At 40.8% G+C, this 12,496-nt stretch overlaps 1 protein-coding gene across 1 annotated transcript in view; it reads right to left on the minus strand.

Moving 5' to 3' along the window:
- The window catches only part of LOC121434645 (multidrug resistance protein 2-like), a 31,327-nt gene extending 19,237 nt beyond the window's left edge, over window positions 1-12,090 (minus strand). The window contains 6 exon segments of the mRNA XM_041633583.1: window positions 2,131-2,302; window positions 5,731-5,855; window positions 6,567-6,738; window positions 7,390-7,581; window positions 9,716-9,773; window positions 12,020-12,090. Of these exon segments, the coding sequence (XP_041489517.1) occupies window positions 2,131-2,302; window positions 5,731-5,855; window positions 6,567-6,738; window positions 7,390-7,581; window positions 9,716-9,773; window positions 12,020-12,077 (777 nt within the window). The 5' untranslated portion in view covers window positions 12,078-12,090.
- Window positions 12,091-12,496: the final 406 nt, after the last annotated feature.

Genomic DNA, 12,496 nt, shown 5'->3' on the forward strand with positions numbered 1-12,496 from the left:
TGCAAATGCATTCTCAATTATGCAGCACACAGCTAGATATGACTCAGTGGCCCCAGTTCATCTCCGTACACTGTGCCCTCTTTGAAATCTAATGAACAGGTATTTGGGTTTCTGTTCTTTGTTTTGTTCAAAACACTTTCTTCTTGCTACAAAAAAAAAACTCGTCTTTGATCTATTGGAGCTTTGCGAGAACTGATGTCACTACTCATCTCCGAGCCCTACAGGAATGCAACTGTGTATCATGCTGAGTCTTCATGCCCCACTAGAAGTTATGGCACATGCTCCTGTCACATCTGTTTGGCATTAGAGGGAAGCCGTAAGAGTTTAGACAGTTGCTCCAAATCAGAGCTGGTAAAGTCCAGCTGGAATTTGAAGCCAGTAGGTCTGGTGCAAAATCCTGCACCTGTATTTGTGCGCAGTCCTACAAGGCAAAAAAGCTCTAAATACAATTTTCGGTTACAAAGAACAACAATTTACATTTCTACCAAACTGTGAGGCTACCAGTCAAAAGATTTTTACTATTTACTACTCATTTTTTGAGTAGTAAATCAGAAAATAAGAGAAGCACTTAGCACGATTGTGTCAAAGGGAGACCATCTCATTAAATGTAGGCTCATAGAGGAAAGGTGGTCAATGCCAATGGTATTTAGGCTACAGGGCTGGGAATCACCTTTTCTGAAAATACTTCACGTCTTCAGATACTAAATTTTGCCAGACCTTGCAAGCAAGTTAATAATATACCTTAAGACCATTTAAAACAGTATAGTCACTTTGTTTTCCCATTGTGTATTCATCCAGTTTAGTTTTACATGCCTTTAAGAAAGCAATGTAACCAACCTAACCATGCCCTGGACTTCAGATACACGTAGCTTCTACAACCGAAGCTAAATGTGTAGTTTTAAACTATCTACTTTTCCTATTTCTGACCCAGAAAAGTCTGTGTGTGTGTGTTATGGAAATAATTTGCTAAAACCAGACAGTAACCTGAAAGCAACTTTAAAGAAAACGTATCCAGCATAAATATTGGAGGCAATAAGTGGGTACAGGTTGATAATGTCTGCCTGCAGTTCTGGGTGCTATTTAGGGTCAGTAAAGTAGCACCGTCACTTGTAAACCTCTATTAAATTTTTCAGTAAAGAAGAATTTTTCATTCCTTTCCAGTACCATGTTTTTCTATGCTGTTCAATGGAAGTAGAGCAAAGCCCTTTGTAAGTGCAGACAGACAGACGTCAAAGAGACGACACAGGGAGAAAAGTGAAGAATTCAAAGAGGACTCATTCTTAGTTTGGGTAGTTTGAGTAACAATGACCACAGGAGACTCCTACTATTTGAGTGCTTAGTCATCAGGGAGTGGAACTCTTTGACAAGATGATAAGAATGAAATGTGATCTTGTTGGAGTAGGTTTGGTCTTGTTGGAGGAAGTATAGGAAGTATACCACTGGGATCACTGGGGGTGGGCTTTGAGGTTTTCAAAAGCTTGTGCTGGACTCCTTCCCCCCTCCTATCTCTTTGCTTTTGGATCAGGAGGTAGCCCTCAACAACTTCTCCAGCACCATGTCTGGCTGTGTGCCACCATGCACCTCACCGTGATGATAATGGACTAACTCTCTGAAACTTTAAACAAGCCCCCAATTAAATGCTTTCTTTTATAAGAGTTGCCTTGGGCATGGTGTCTCTTCACTGCAATGGTTCAGTGACTAAGACACTGGTTTATAATACTCCAAGAGGAAGACTTTTTTATTCTTTAGCGCAACATTGAAACAAAAAGAATAAGTTTGCTTTTTTCCCCCTGGTTTTTCGAGACAGGGTTTCTCTGTAGCTTTGGAGCCTGCCTTGAAACTAGCTCTTGTAGACCAGGCTGGCCTTGAACTCACAGAGATTCACCTGCCTTTGCCTTCTGAGTGCCCAACTTAAGAATAAGTTTTTTTTAAAGATATCTGTAAGAAAGACAACAATATTGATTTTTGGATACATCTAATTTCCCCTCCACTCTTGAACCTAGTAACTGAATGAATGTTTCTTTATAGTATTTAATAGGTTTCAAAACACATTCTTCTAAGATTAAATTAAAACTACTCAATTGAAATGGCACTTTTAGTGAATCCTTTTACAAAGCACATATGACTTACGGTAATCACTTGTCCAACAGAGTACTCATTTGAGAGGACCAAAGAGGTCCCGTACCAGAATGCTAGTGCGTATGATGCATAGACCAATAGGTAGGCAATACCTATGGAAATGCCACCTGTGATAGCTTTTTTTATTCCAACATTTTTAGCTTCTTCTAAATTTTTATTGTACCTGGAAAAAAGAAACAGAAATCATTACATGTTACATGTACTCATAAAGATTGAGGAACTGTATCAATGTAACAAGGGAGTTACTTGAGCAGTTGGAATGTACCAGCCCTGTAGTACATATGTTTTCCTCTTATCTCCATACATTGCCCCTGAGATCTATTATTATTTGATTCCTTCACTGAAGAGTAACTGAGGCTTAAATCTTTTCTGGCTTTAGTAATCATGAAATAATAAAAATTTATCAAAAGCACATATTATTGCATGCATACACGCACACACGTACACACACACACACACACACACAACCCACAAGAAAAACCACTGCTCATGGTAGCTCTGTCTATGATCCTAGCACTAAGGAGGCTGAAGCAGGAGAAATGCAAGTTCAAGGCCAGCCTGTCCTCTTTGGGGAAGAGGGATGGGAAAAAGAAAAAGCATGGGAAGGAAGATGAAAACGGGCAAGAAAGAAGAATTCAGAAAATGTGAGAAGGAAAGGGTGAAGAACAAAGAAGGAAGAACAGGAAGGAGGAGCAGATAGTTAATGAATTGGAGATATAATGCTAGAAAACCTTAACATAAAAAAGCTACTTAAAGCTCTGGACCTTAAGAAAGTTCTAAAAACAGTTTGCTCCCTTGGGGATACTAGGAAAATAAATTGGGAGATTCTACAGAGGAGAGCACTCTGAAAACTGTGACATGTTAAACCATGTTTTTGGTATTTAAAAAAGCTGTACTCAATCAGCTGAAGAGCTGTGCGCACACCAACAATCCCAGACCCAAGGCAGCCCAAGCAAGAGAACTGAGAGCTCCAGGCCAGACGAAGCCATACAGCAAAGTGTTCCCTGTTAGAAACAAACAAGCCATACGCTTTATCTTATTTTTATAGAAGCAGTTATTAAAATCACTGTTCTACAGAAATGATTTTGGCGTGTGAATATATGGAGAGTACAGGCCGGGGAAGCTGCAGGCACCATGTGACAGCACGGGACAGTGGAGGCACAGACTGGTCTAGGGGTGCAGTAGAAACCAGAGGCTCCTAGCAAAAGACTGCAGCCTGGATCAGGCTTACATTTCACAGAAGAGCAGAGCTATTGAGTTGCACTCTGCCAGCCTGCCAGGGACACACAAGTCTACTAAACTACCACGCCTGCTTCTTCTCTTCCCTACCTGAGTAAACTGACAGAAAGTGTCTTAGCAGTGACAGGAGCCACAACACCCCAATAAAAAATGTCAGGTCATCATCCCTTACCAAAGAGAGGTGGTGCATAAAAACCAATTTCTGCTATGAAACTAACTCCAGATGGACAAGTTCCATCACAAAACCAAAAATTAGATTAAAATCCAAGACAGCAGGTATCCTCCAAAAAGTACCAATCTCATGGGAAGGGATGGTACTGTCAGGGACTTATCTCAAATTCCAAACAATTAAAAATATGACTATAGTCACACTCATAGAATTTAAGGAGAACATGAACACACCTGTCGAAGTCAACTAAAGATATGAAAATAGAATTCAATAATGACAGAAATACTGAGGAAAACTTAAGTCAAAATGATGCTCAAGACACAAAACTCAGTAAGTCAAATCAAAAGGAAAGTGGAGAAACTCTTCCGAAGAGACTGGGTAATGAACATGGAACATGGTCTAGCAGGAATCAAGATAAAGGAATTGTGCCATCCAGTCAAAGACACTGAAAATTTTTTCAAACGCTTTTTTTTATTTTTTACAAAACACATAAACAGAGCATGCGAGAACTTTGAGATACCATGAAAAGATCAAATCTATGAATGATGGGCATAGAAGAACAAGAATGGCTCAGAAAAGACTTTCAACAAAAAGCACAGAAGAAATGTTGCCACATCTAGAACAGGTGTGTATCTAGGTACAGAACACATACAGAACGCCTATGAGACAGGACAGGAAAGAAGCTCCCCGTGTCGTGTTATAGTTAAAACACTAAAAACACAGAAAGATAGGGCAGATGAGGGGAGATAAAAGCTGCAGGAGAAAAGGCCCAAATCATATACAATAAGGGACCAACCAGAATAACAATTGATTTTTTTTTTCTACAGAAAATATAAAAACCAGAAGGGTTTGGGATGATGTAGTTCAAATTCTCAAAGAACACTGCTAATAACCAAGAAAAATGCCTGCCATAATTGAAAGAGAAACGAAATTTTCCATGACAAAACAGTCTAAACATAAGATTGGCAAGTTTGAAACTGCTAGAGAAAAAAGTACGGCATATATTGAGTATATCTGGCTAAGTAAGGACTCTCAGAACAGAAATCTGGCCACTCAGGAAGTAGAGCAACTCCCAACAAACAGGGCTACACAAAAGTAAAATGTCTTTGAATTAAATGCAGTCACAATTATGGTTAAATTTCCATTCCAAAGGAGTTGGTTTCCTCCCATAGCTGATGTTTTGAAGGGAAAGTGGGATAGATTGATTGCTTCAGAAGTAGACGCTTCATGATGATATTTTCCACAACATACTGAAGATTTTGCCAAGCTGGGAGATTTAGATCATTTGCTATCCCAGACCCCATCCCCACCCTCACTATGGGAGACTTATTTTCATCTCTCAGGTCTCAGGCTAATTGAAATCTCATCTAAGAGACATTCTTTGACCATATCTAGATGTGCCCTCCTCATATTCCTCAGTACATTTCTTTTATCAAAGCATATATTTAAAGACTATGTTGGGGGAAGTGTTTTAGTTGGGGTTCTATTGCTATTAATAAAGGAGAACACTTAATGGGGGGCTTATAGTTTCAGAGGTTTAGTTATTCATTATCACCATGGCAGGAAACAGGGTGACATACAAGCAGATATGGTATTAGAGAAGTTGCTGAGAATTCTCCATCTTTGATCCGCAGGCAACAGGAAGTAAACTGAGACACTGGCAGTGGCTTGAGCATATATAAGACTTCAAAGCCCACCTCCACAATGACACACTTCCTTTAACAAGGCCACACATCCTAATAGTGCCACTCCCATAGGGGGCCATTTCTTTCAAACCACCACAGGGTAGGTATAAGCAAAGATATTCCTGGAGGCTCAAAAAAGGTCTCCTGGGGCTGGAGTTACAGGTGGTTGAGCCCCTAAGAACTCAGGTCCTCTCCTCAGTTCTATCAAAGCATATTATGTCTCTCTAAAAAATAAATTCCAATAACTCTCTTAGAATCTTTTATTTCTCAGACTAATAGGTTGTCTGTGTACCAGATACTCCTTATTTGTAGTTTCTGTGCCATCTCTTTCTTCTGTAAGAATGAAAACATAGGCCTTCAAACATTTCAAAAAGTAAACAGAACATAAAAACCCCTTCTTCTGAAGGCATGTATTAGGAAAGCATAATTAGAATTGCAATTTTCCTGAATATTAGCAAGGACAGAGAATTTTACATTTCTAGAGAAAGAAGCCCAAACCTTTCAAGTTCTTTCTTTTGTCCTCCAAATGCAATCACAGTTCTGATGGCAGCCAAGACTTCTTCGGCAACTGCTCCAGCTTTCGCATAAGCCAGGAGTTCCTTATTAGTGAATGAAGTCATTACCTGTTAAAGTGTGATCTGGTATCATTTAATAATGCGGAGCAACTCTATCTTTTGCAGAGTAAAAAAAAAAAAATAGATAGATATAAAAATGTTGCTTGTACAGAAATCATACAAAGAACAAGGTCTTTGAATATCAGGCATCTTCGGGGAGAAAAAAGTGCACTGGATTCCCTACCAGTACCCTCTAACTGACCCAATGTCTAAGCAAGGAAAAGATCCTGGACACAAAGAGACCGTTGGATCAGGTGCCTGATCTGCCTGGGACCCTCTAGCTCTTCCTACTTTTCAGGATTAACAAAACAGTCTCATGCCCACATGAGACTAGCAAAGGCCCACGAGAGGGCTCACTGGGTAAAAGAACAACTGAAGCCCCATGATCTGAGGCTGAGAGTGACAGAAGGCTCTGGAAACCACTGGAGGGCGGTGTAGACATGGGAGAGCCACTTCACAGTGAACATGGGGTTGTCCTCTACTGAGCACTGATATTTCCAGGTAAGCATGTCTTTTCTATAAAGGTGGAGAACACACAACATCCCCTTCCTTCTTTCTTATACTTTCCCCAAGTAATAGCTCGGTAGATCTGAATCAGCTTCTCCTGTCGACTGTTAAACAGAAGATTAAAGCAAGTAGCAAGCCTACCATCAGGACTGTCATGGTTAAAGACCTTCCCATGAGGTTCTGGGGAGGGTTCTGAACTCTGGATTCACCTACCTTGGCCCACATAGCAGATGACAGTCCAATAAGAGGGGTGACAGCCAAAATTACAAGGGTTAACTTCCAACCACGGATAAATCCTACTATGAAACCAGCTAAAAATGATGTTATGGAATGAAAAAACATTCCAATTTTATCACCAATTCCTTCATTAATTTTGAAGACATCACTAAAGAAAAAAGAGATCGTGTTACAAATAATGTCAGATTTGCACAGAATTTATCCAGTTATTGTTATCACTGAATCTGATATAAATTAATTTGTCGTCTAGAGTGTATGTATTTCACGTGATGGGTTAGCTGTTGCTGCCCTATGGTCCATGTGGCCTCAGCATGAATACACATGTGATGTCTAAGACAATTCACTGTGAAATTTCAAACTGCTCAGGGATGTGTGTATATGACGCTGTTCTCTATGAACACGAATCGCTGAGTTCACTGTGTCTTCTGTGAAGCAGAGGCTGACTGACAGGAGCTCCCTCCTCCTTTCCAATGTCTTCCAAGGCCACCATGGAGCCCCAGCAGGATGGTACTCAGTGGGGCTGGACAGGCCACACTGCTGCTCCCTGCAATCACTGCTCTGCTCACTCTGCATTTGACTCTGCCAGTCTGGTCCCTCATTGAGTGCCAGGCAAGCAGCAGCTCCGCCCCCCATCTCTGCCAGTGCACTGGGAACAAGAAGCTGTGTAAGACACAGGTACTGCTCACAAGGCTTTACTCTGCTCAGTGATGCACCTACACTTCTAACAGGGTGCTGGTATCTACTTCACAGCATTGAGAACAAAAGTGTATCTGACTTCAGCATAAAACTAGGTACTCACTCTGCGAGCCGGGTGTTGAGCTCCCCAACGTCATGCACGTCAAACCAGCCTATCTCCTGATTCATAATCGCATGGAAAAACTTCTGTCTAATTTTGTGTATTTGTCTTCCAGCCGCCAGGCACCAAAATGAAACCTGAATGTAGGCAACTATGAGCACACCAGCACCAATCCCCGTGTAATAGTAGGCGTACCTGAAAAACAAGAACACCGTAGTGCTGTTTGATGACCAGTCCTTCCCTCTGAATACAAGTAAGTTGAGCCTTACTTCTTCAGCTCTCTGGGGATCCCACCATCCTTAACAGACAGGAAGGGGCTGTAAGGAGCAGAACTGCCATGTCAGCGTGAGACTATATCTGCAGTGATACAGAAGAATGGCTCTGGGGTAAAGCCGGCTCTTCACTGAACTACCGTGTAAACTCAGGCAAGATGCTTAACATCTTAGGCTCCAATGTTCTAGCCAGTAAAATGGAGGTAAAAACAGTTATATAATATGTCTGAAAGGTGCTTGGGCCAGTACCTTACATATAGCAAGCACCCAGAGAACATCAGTTACTATGGAACAGTGCGTGGTATATTGGAAGTCTGCTGACATATGCCCTTGTAGTCCTAAGTCTATTACATCAACATCAGTTAATAAGCCCCATGCCCGGGCTGTCTCTGCTTGTCAAGGGACATATGACAGGACCTGTCTGAAAGTGGAAACTAGGGATGGAAGTGACTCCTTGCCCCTCTAAACTGACAGAGCTCAGCTGATAAGCGACAGCTGAAAATTAATACTATCGGTACCTACCCAATTGGTCATTTTGAACTACCCTAAAATGTTTAAGGAATCAAAGAGCAGCCCTTCTAATTTAAACAGAAATTATGAAAAATGAAAGCCTTCAAATTAAACTAAGAAAAGGTGAACTGACATTCCCATGTTCTGAGTCTTCACATTCACAAGGGCAAACCTTGGCTCCTGCGATCAGTTCATGTTCAGATAAAAGGCAAACCTTCCGATGTCCCCATCTTGAAAAGGAGAAGTTCTACTTGTTTTCTCCTGAAAACTGAAGGGTGTCATGGGAAGCATCAGCATTACTTAGAAGGAAGGGTGTCCCTCATGTGGTATTCAACAGCTCTGTCCTCAACCTGTCAGGAATCCTGCAAACACATCACACCCTGATATAGCTCATAGCTTCCAAAAAGATATGGGGCAACTAGAAAGCTTCTCCCTAACAGATGAGTCTAGAATTAATCATTTTTCATGTGCTAATGATACAGCAAGGGTAACCCCATTTAAAAAAGTATATCTTATGGTTAGGGAACAACTTGAAAGCTCTTTAGTTTCATTAATTTGTTCATTCTTTCAGAGTTTAGGTCTTTTTGTAAAGGACAGGGTCTTGCCATATAGCCTAGGCTGGCCTCAATCTCACAGCCCTCCTGCCAGAACCTTCACAGTGCTAAGATGGGTCATCATTCCTAGCCTTGGCAATATATTTTAAACAATCAAGATGTTTCTGTTAACTGGGCATTGTTGCTTGAGCCTGTCATCCCAGGACTTGTAAGGCTAGGGCAGAAGGGAGGCCATAAGCTTGAGAGCAGCCTGGGCTGCATCAAGAGGTCAGACCCTGTCCCAAAAAAAGAAGAAAGAAAAAGAAAGACTTAAAGTTATTACAATATAAAAAGAATAATGCCTCTGTACAATAGTGGTCAGTGTATTTATGTCTTCTCATTCAAATATAATCAAGGAACATGTCAAGGCATCCATAGAATAATGTAGAGTCAAATTATCTGAATACTGTCATGGATCTTTGTACATTTGTTCAAAGATATTCTTCAGGAAAAAAAAGATATTCTTCAGAAAAACGTTAAAGCCTGTAAATCATAAGCAAAATATATTCCTTAGTTAAACCAAGGTAAAAATTAAACATTTGTTAATTCCACAAATTTGTTTTGTTTGGGGGGGGGTTGTTTTTTTGTGTTTCAAAGACAGGGTCCTTCTGTGTAACAGCTCTGGCTGTCCTGGAACTCTCTTTGTAGACTAGGCAGGCCTTGAACTCACAGAGATCCACCTGTCCCTTTCTCCCAACTGCTGTTATTTTAGTTATTTTAGGATGCTTTAGTTCATATTTACAATTAGATGCCAAGTTTAAAATTTCCCTGCTATCCAATATTATTATAATTTTTACTAGGGATACTGTGTAAGAGGTACATTAATAATTACAAAGCTATATTCAATGATTTTTAATTCAACTTCAAATTATATGAGTGAGAAATTTTATAGATCATTATAACCAGATTAATGTATAAAAGATTAATGGAAAAATAAAGAAAGTGTTGAATTACGTGGCCATATCTTCCTCCAGGTGGTTGCTGCTGACATTCTCTGTACTGTTGACTTCACCTAGACAAGTAGAAAACAGAGCTGGGCCATTTATGCCTTTTTGCACTCCAATAATAATAAACATATAAAAAAAACCCAAATTCGTTTCACTTGAAAATCTATACAAAAATAGGACCAAGTGATCAGTAAAATTCAACTTTAGTTTCAATCCAAGCTTTAATGACATCCATTCAAACAGTTCTGTGTTGGCCATGAGCTACTACACAAAGCTTACATTCAATGGTGCTCATTTTCAAGAGGAAACCCACAGTGACAAAGAAATAGCAGTGTGACTGGACATGGGCACATATGCAAACACTAATACGGTATTTCTCTGTTTCATGGTTATTTCACAATTATCATAAAGAACAGAGTTATGTGAGATTCCCCTCAGTATGCTGTGAATATCATTGGTAAATAAAGAAATCTGTCTTGTGCGTGACAGGGCAGAATAGAGGTAGGCAGGGAAAACTAAACTGAATGCTGGGAGAAAGAAGGTGGAGTCAGGAAAAGCCATGGAGCCGCCACCAGAGACAGACATGGCGGAACCTGAGGGTCAGGAGTCTTATAGTAAAACATAAAATAATAGAAATGGGTTAATTTAGGAGATAAAAGTGACTAGAAATATACATAAACTAATAGGCCAAGCAATGTTGTAATTAATACAGTTTCTGTGTGATTATTTCGTGGCTGAGCAGCCAGGAACAAACAAGTGGCTTACCATTACAACAGAGCGTTATCCAATATTAGGAAGAGCTAATTGTCTGAACCAAATACATTAGAAACCCCAAACTTTAAACATTCACATAGACATACATAACTACTAGTCAACATTTTTGTGTAAGTTGTCAATTTTATTTAATATATGTGCATGTATATAAAAACTTTAAAAATACTTTTTAAAAAGTAACAAGTGTGAATCTTGGTCTATATTCAGCACCAACTCTTCTTGTCAGTGTATGCTTGTATCAATTTTAAGTCTGCATACATTTTGGTTGTTTCAATATCAAACTGTTATTGGAAACATCACTCAGTGAGTCTACTTACCAAGCAAACACTATTCCATGGGTTTGATCCAGTACCACATAAACAGACAAATAATACTGCTTAAGCATATGTGTACACATATGTGTCTATATGGTAAGTACTGTATTAGAAAAATTATCATAATCAAGATGGCTAGGTCAACAAAAGGCACATTTTGAATCTTACAGTCATTGCAAAATGTGAGATTACAGTATAATTATGTCACTTCCCCCTTCCCTTTTCTCCCTCCAAATCCTCCCATATACTCCTTGCTCTCTTTCAAATCCTTGCCTTCCTTTTTCATTAATTGTTGTCACACACACACACACACACACACACACACACACACACTAGCACACGTACAGGCACACACACTTCTAAATATATAACTGTAACTCGCCAACATGTTAACTGAGTACAACAGAGCTGTAAGTCTCTAGTAGTTTACTTTAACTCAATCTCTGCATGACCAACAGTGACCTGCACACTGAAGCTCGGAGCTAGCCTGTGTCCACCAAGTCAAGGATGTCTGTGTTAGATGAGGGAAAGGATTTCCACAGCTTACTCATTTCTTCACTCCCCCAGGGTGCTTTTTTAACATCTTTCCTTATCCATCACTTTCCTGCTTCCAATCTTGCTGAGAAAATTAAGTTCTGCCAGTCCCCTCTTTATGTAAAGTTAGACTTTCTGAGGTTTCAGGCTCCTGCAGTGAACCATGAAACTGCATCATATGAAATCATCTCTTTCTTATAAACAACTGTCTCAGACCTCATTTCATTTCTTCAATACTGGGACTGCTTTCTGACAGGCCAACACATGACCACACACGAAACTGTGCAGACGTCTCTCCCTTCCTCTTTCTCATCTCCTCTGAGAGTAACCACGTCCTTCAGTTTCTCAGGCTAAAGCAGCAGCATCATCCTCAGTCCTCGCTTACACTCAAGCCCCGGACTCGTAACTAGTGCCGCTCACCATTCACAGTGGATTAGATTCCTGTACTTCCTCCTGAAGTTGTCAAAGGCAACTTCACAGAGCTCCTTCCTTTTCTACATATCTCTGCCAACACTTGTCCTGGGTGTTCTAGCGCCCATTAACACGATCTTCTCAAACTCATTACAAGCAAGAGCTGGAGCTCCGACCCTCCACCTTTCACAGCACAAAACAACAGCACTGCAAATGGTACATTAAGTGAATGTTATTTACAAAATTCCAATAACTTCGGTACCACAAATAATCCTTACTTTGATTAGTAATGTTTGATGGAATACCAGTTTCTGCTTTTGTAAAACTATCTGTCATGTGACCAAACACCAGCATCAAGAGGGGAAGTGCAGTCCCATGGATGACAGCAGCTAGCGTTCCCAGGGCCATGTAGAGCTTGTCCAGCCAATCCGCATAGCGAAACTAGGAGGAAGAAGAGCAGGCGCACAGTGAGCGCAGGCGCACAGTGAGCGCAGGCGCACAGTGAGCGCAGGCGCACAGTGAGCGCAGGCGCACAGTGAGCGCAGGCGCACAGTGAGCGCAGGCGCACAGTGAGCGCAGGCGCACAGTGAGCGCAGGCGCACAGTGAGCGCACGACACCATGGATGGTGCTTCTAAACAGACCCCAAAGTCAAGCCCATTTCAGACTGTCACGGCTACTGCCGCACACCACGCACACACCGCTACTGGTGCTGAACTTCGGCAATCACCTCACCATGCGCTGTACCAATTCTTTT

Source organism: Microtus oregoni, unplaced genomic scaffold (genome assembly GCF_018167655.1).
Source record: "Microtus oregoni isolate MIOR12 unplaced genomic scaffold, Mior012 000044F_ref0000062, whole genome shotgun sequence".
NCBI lineage: Eukaryota > Metazoa > Chordata > Mammalia > Rodentia > Cricetidae > Microtus > Microtus oregoni.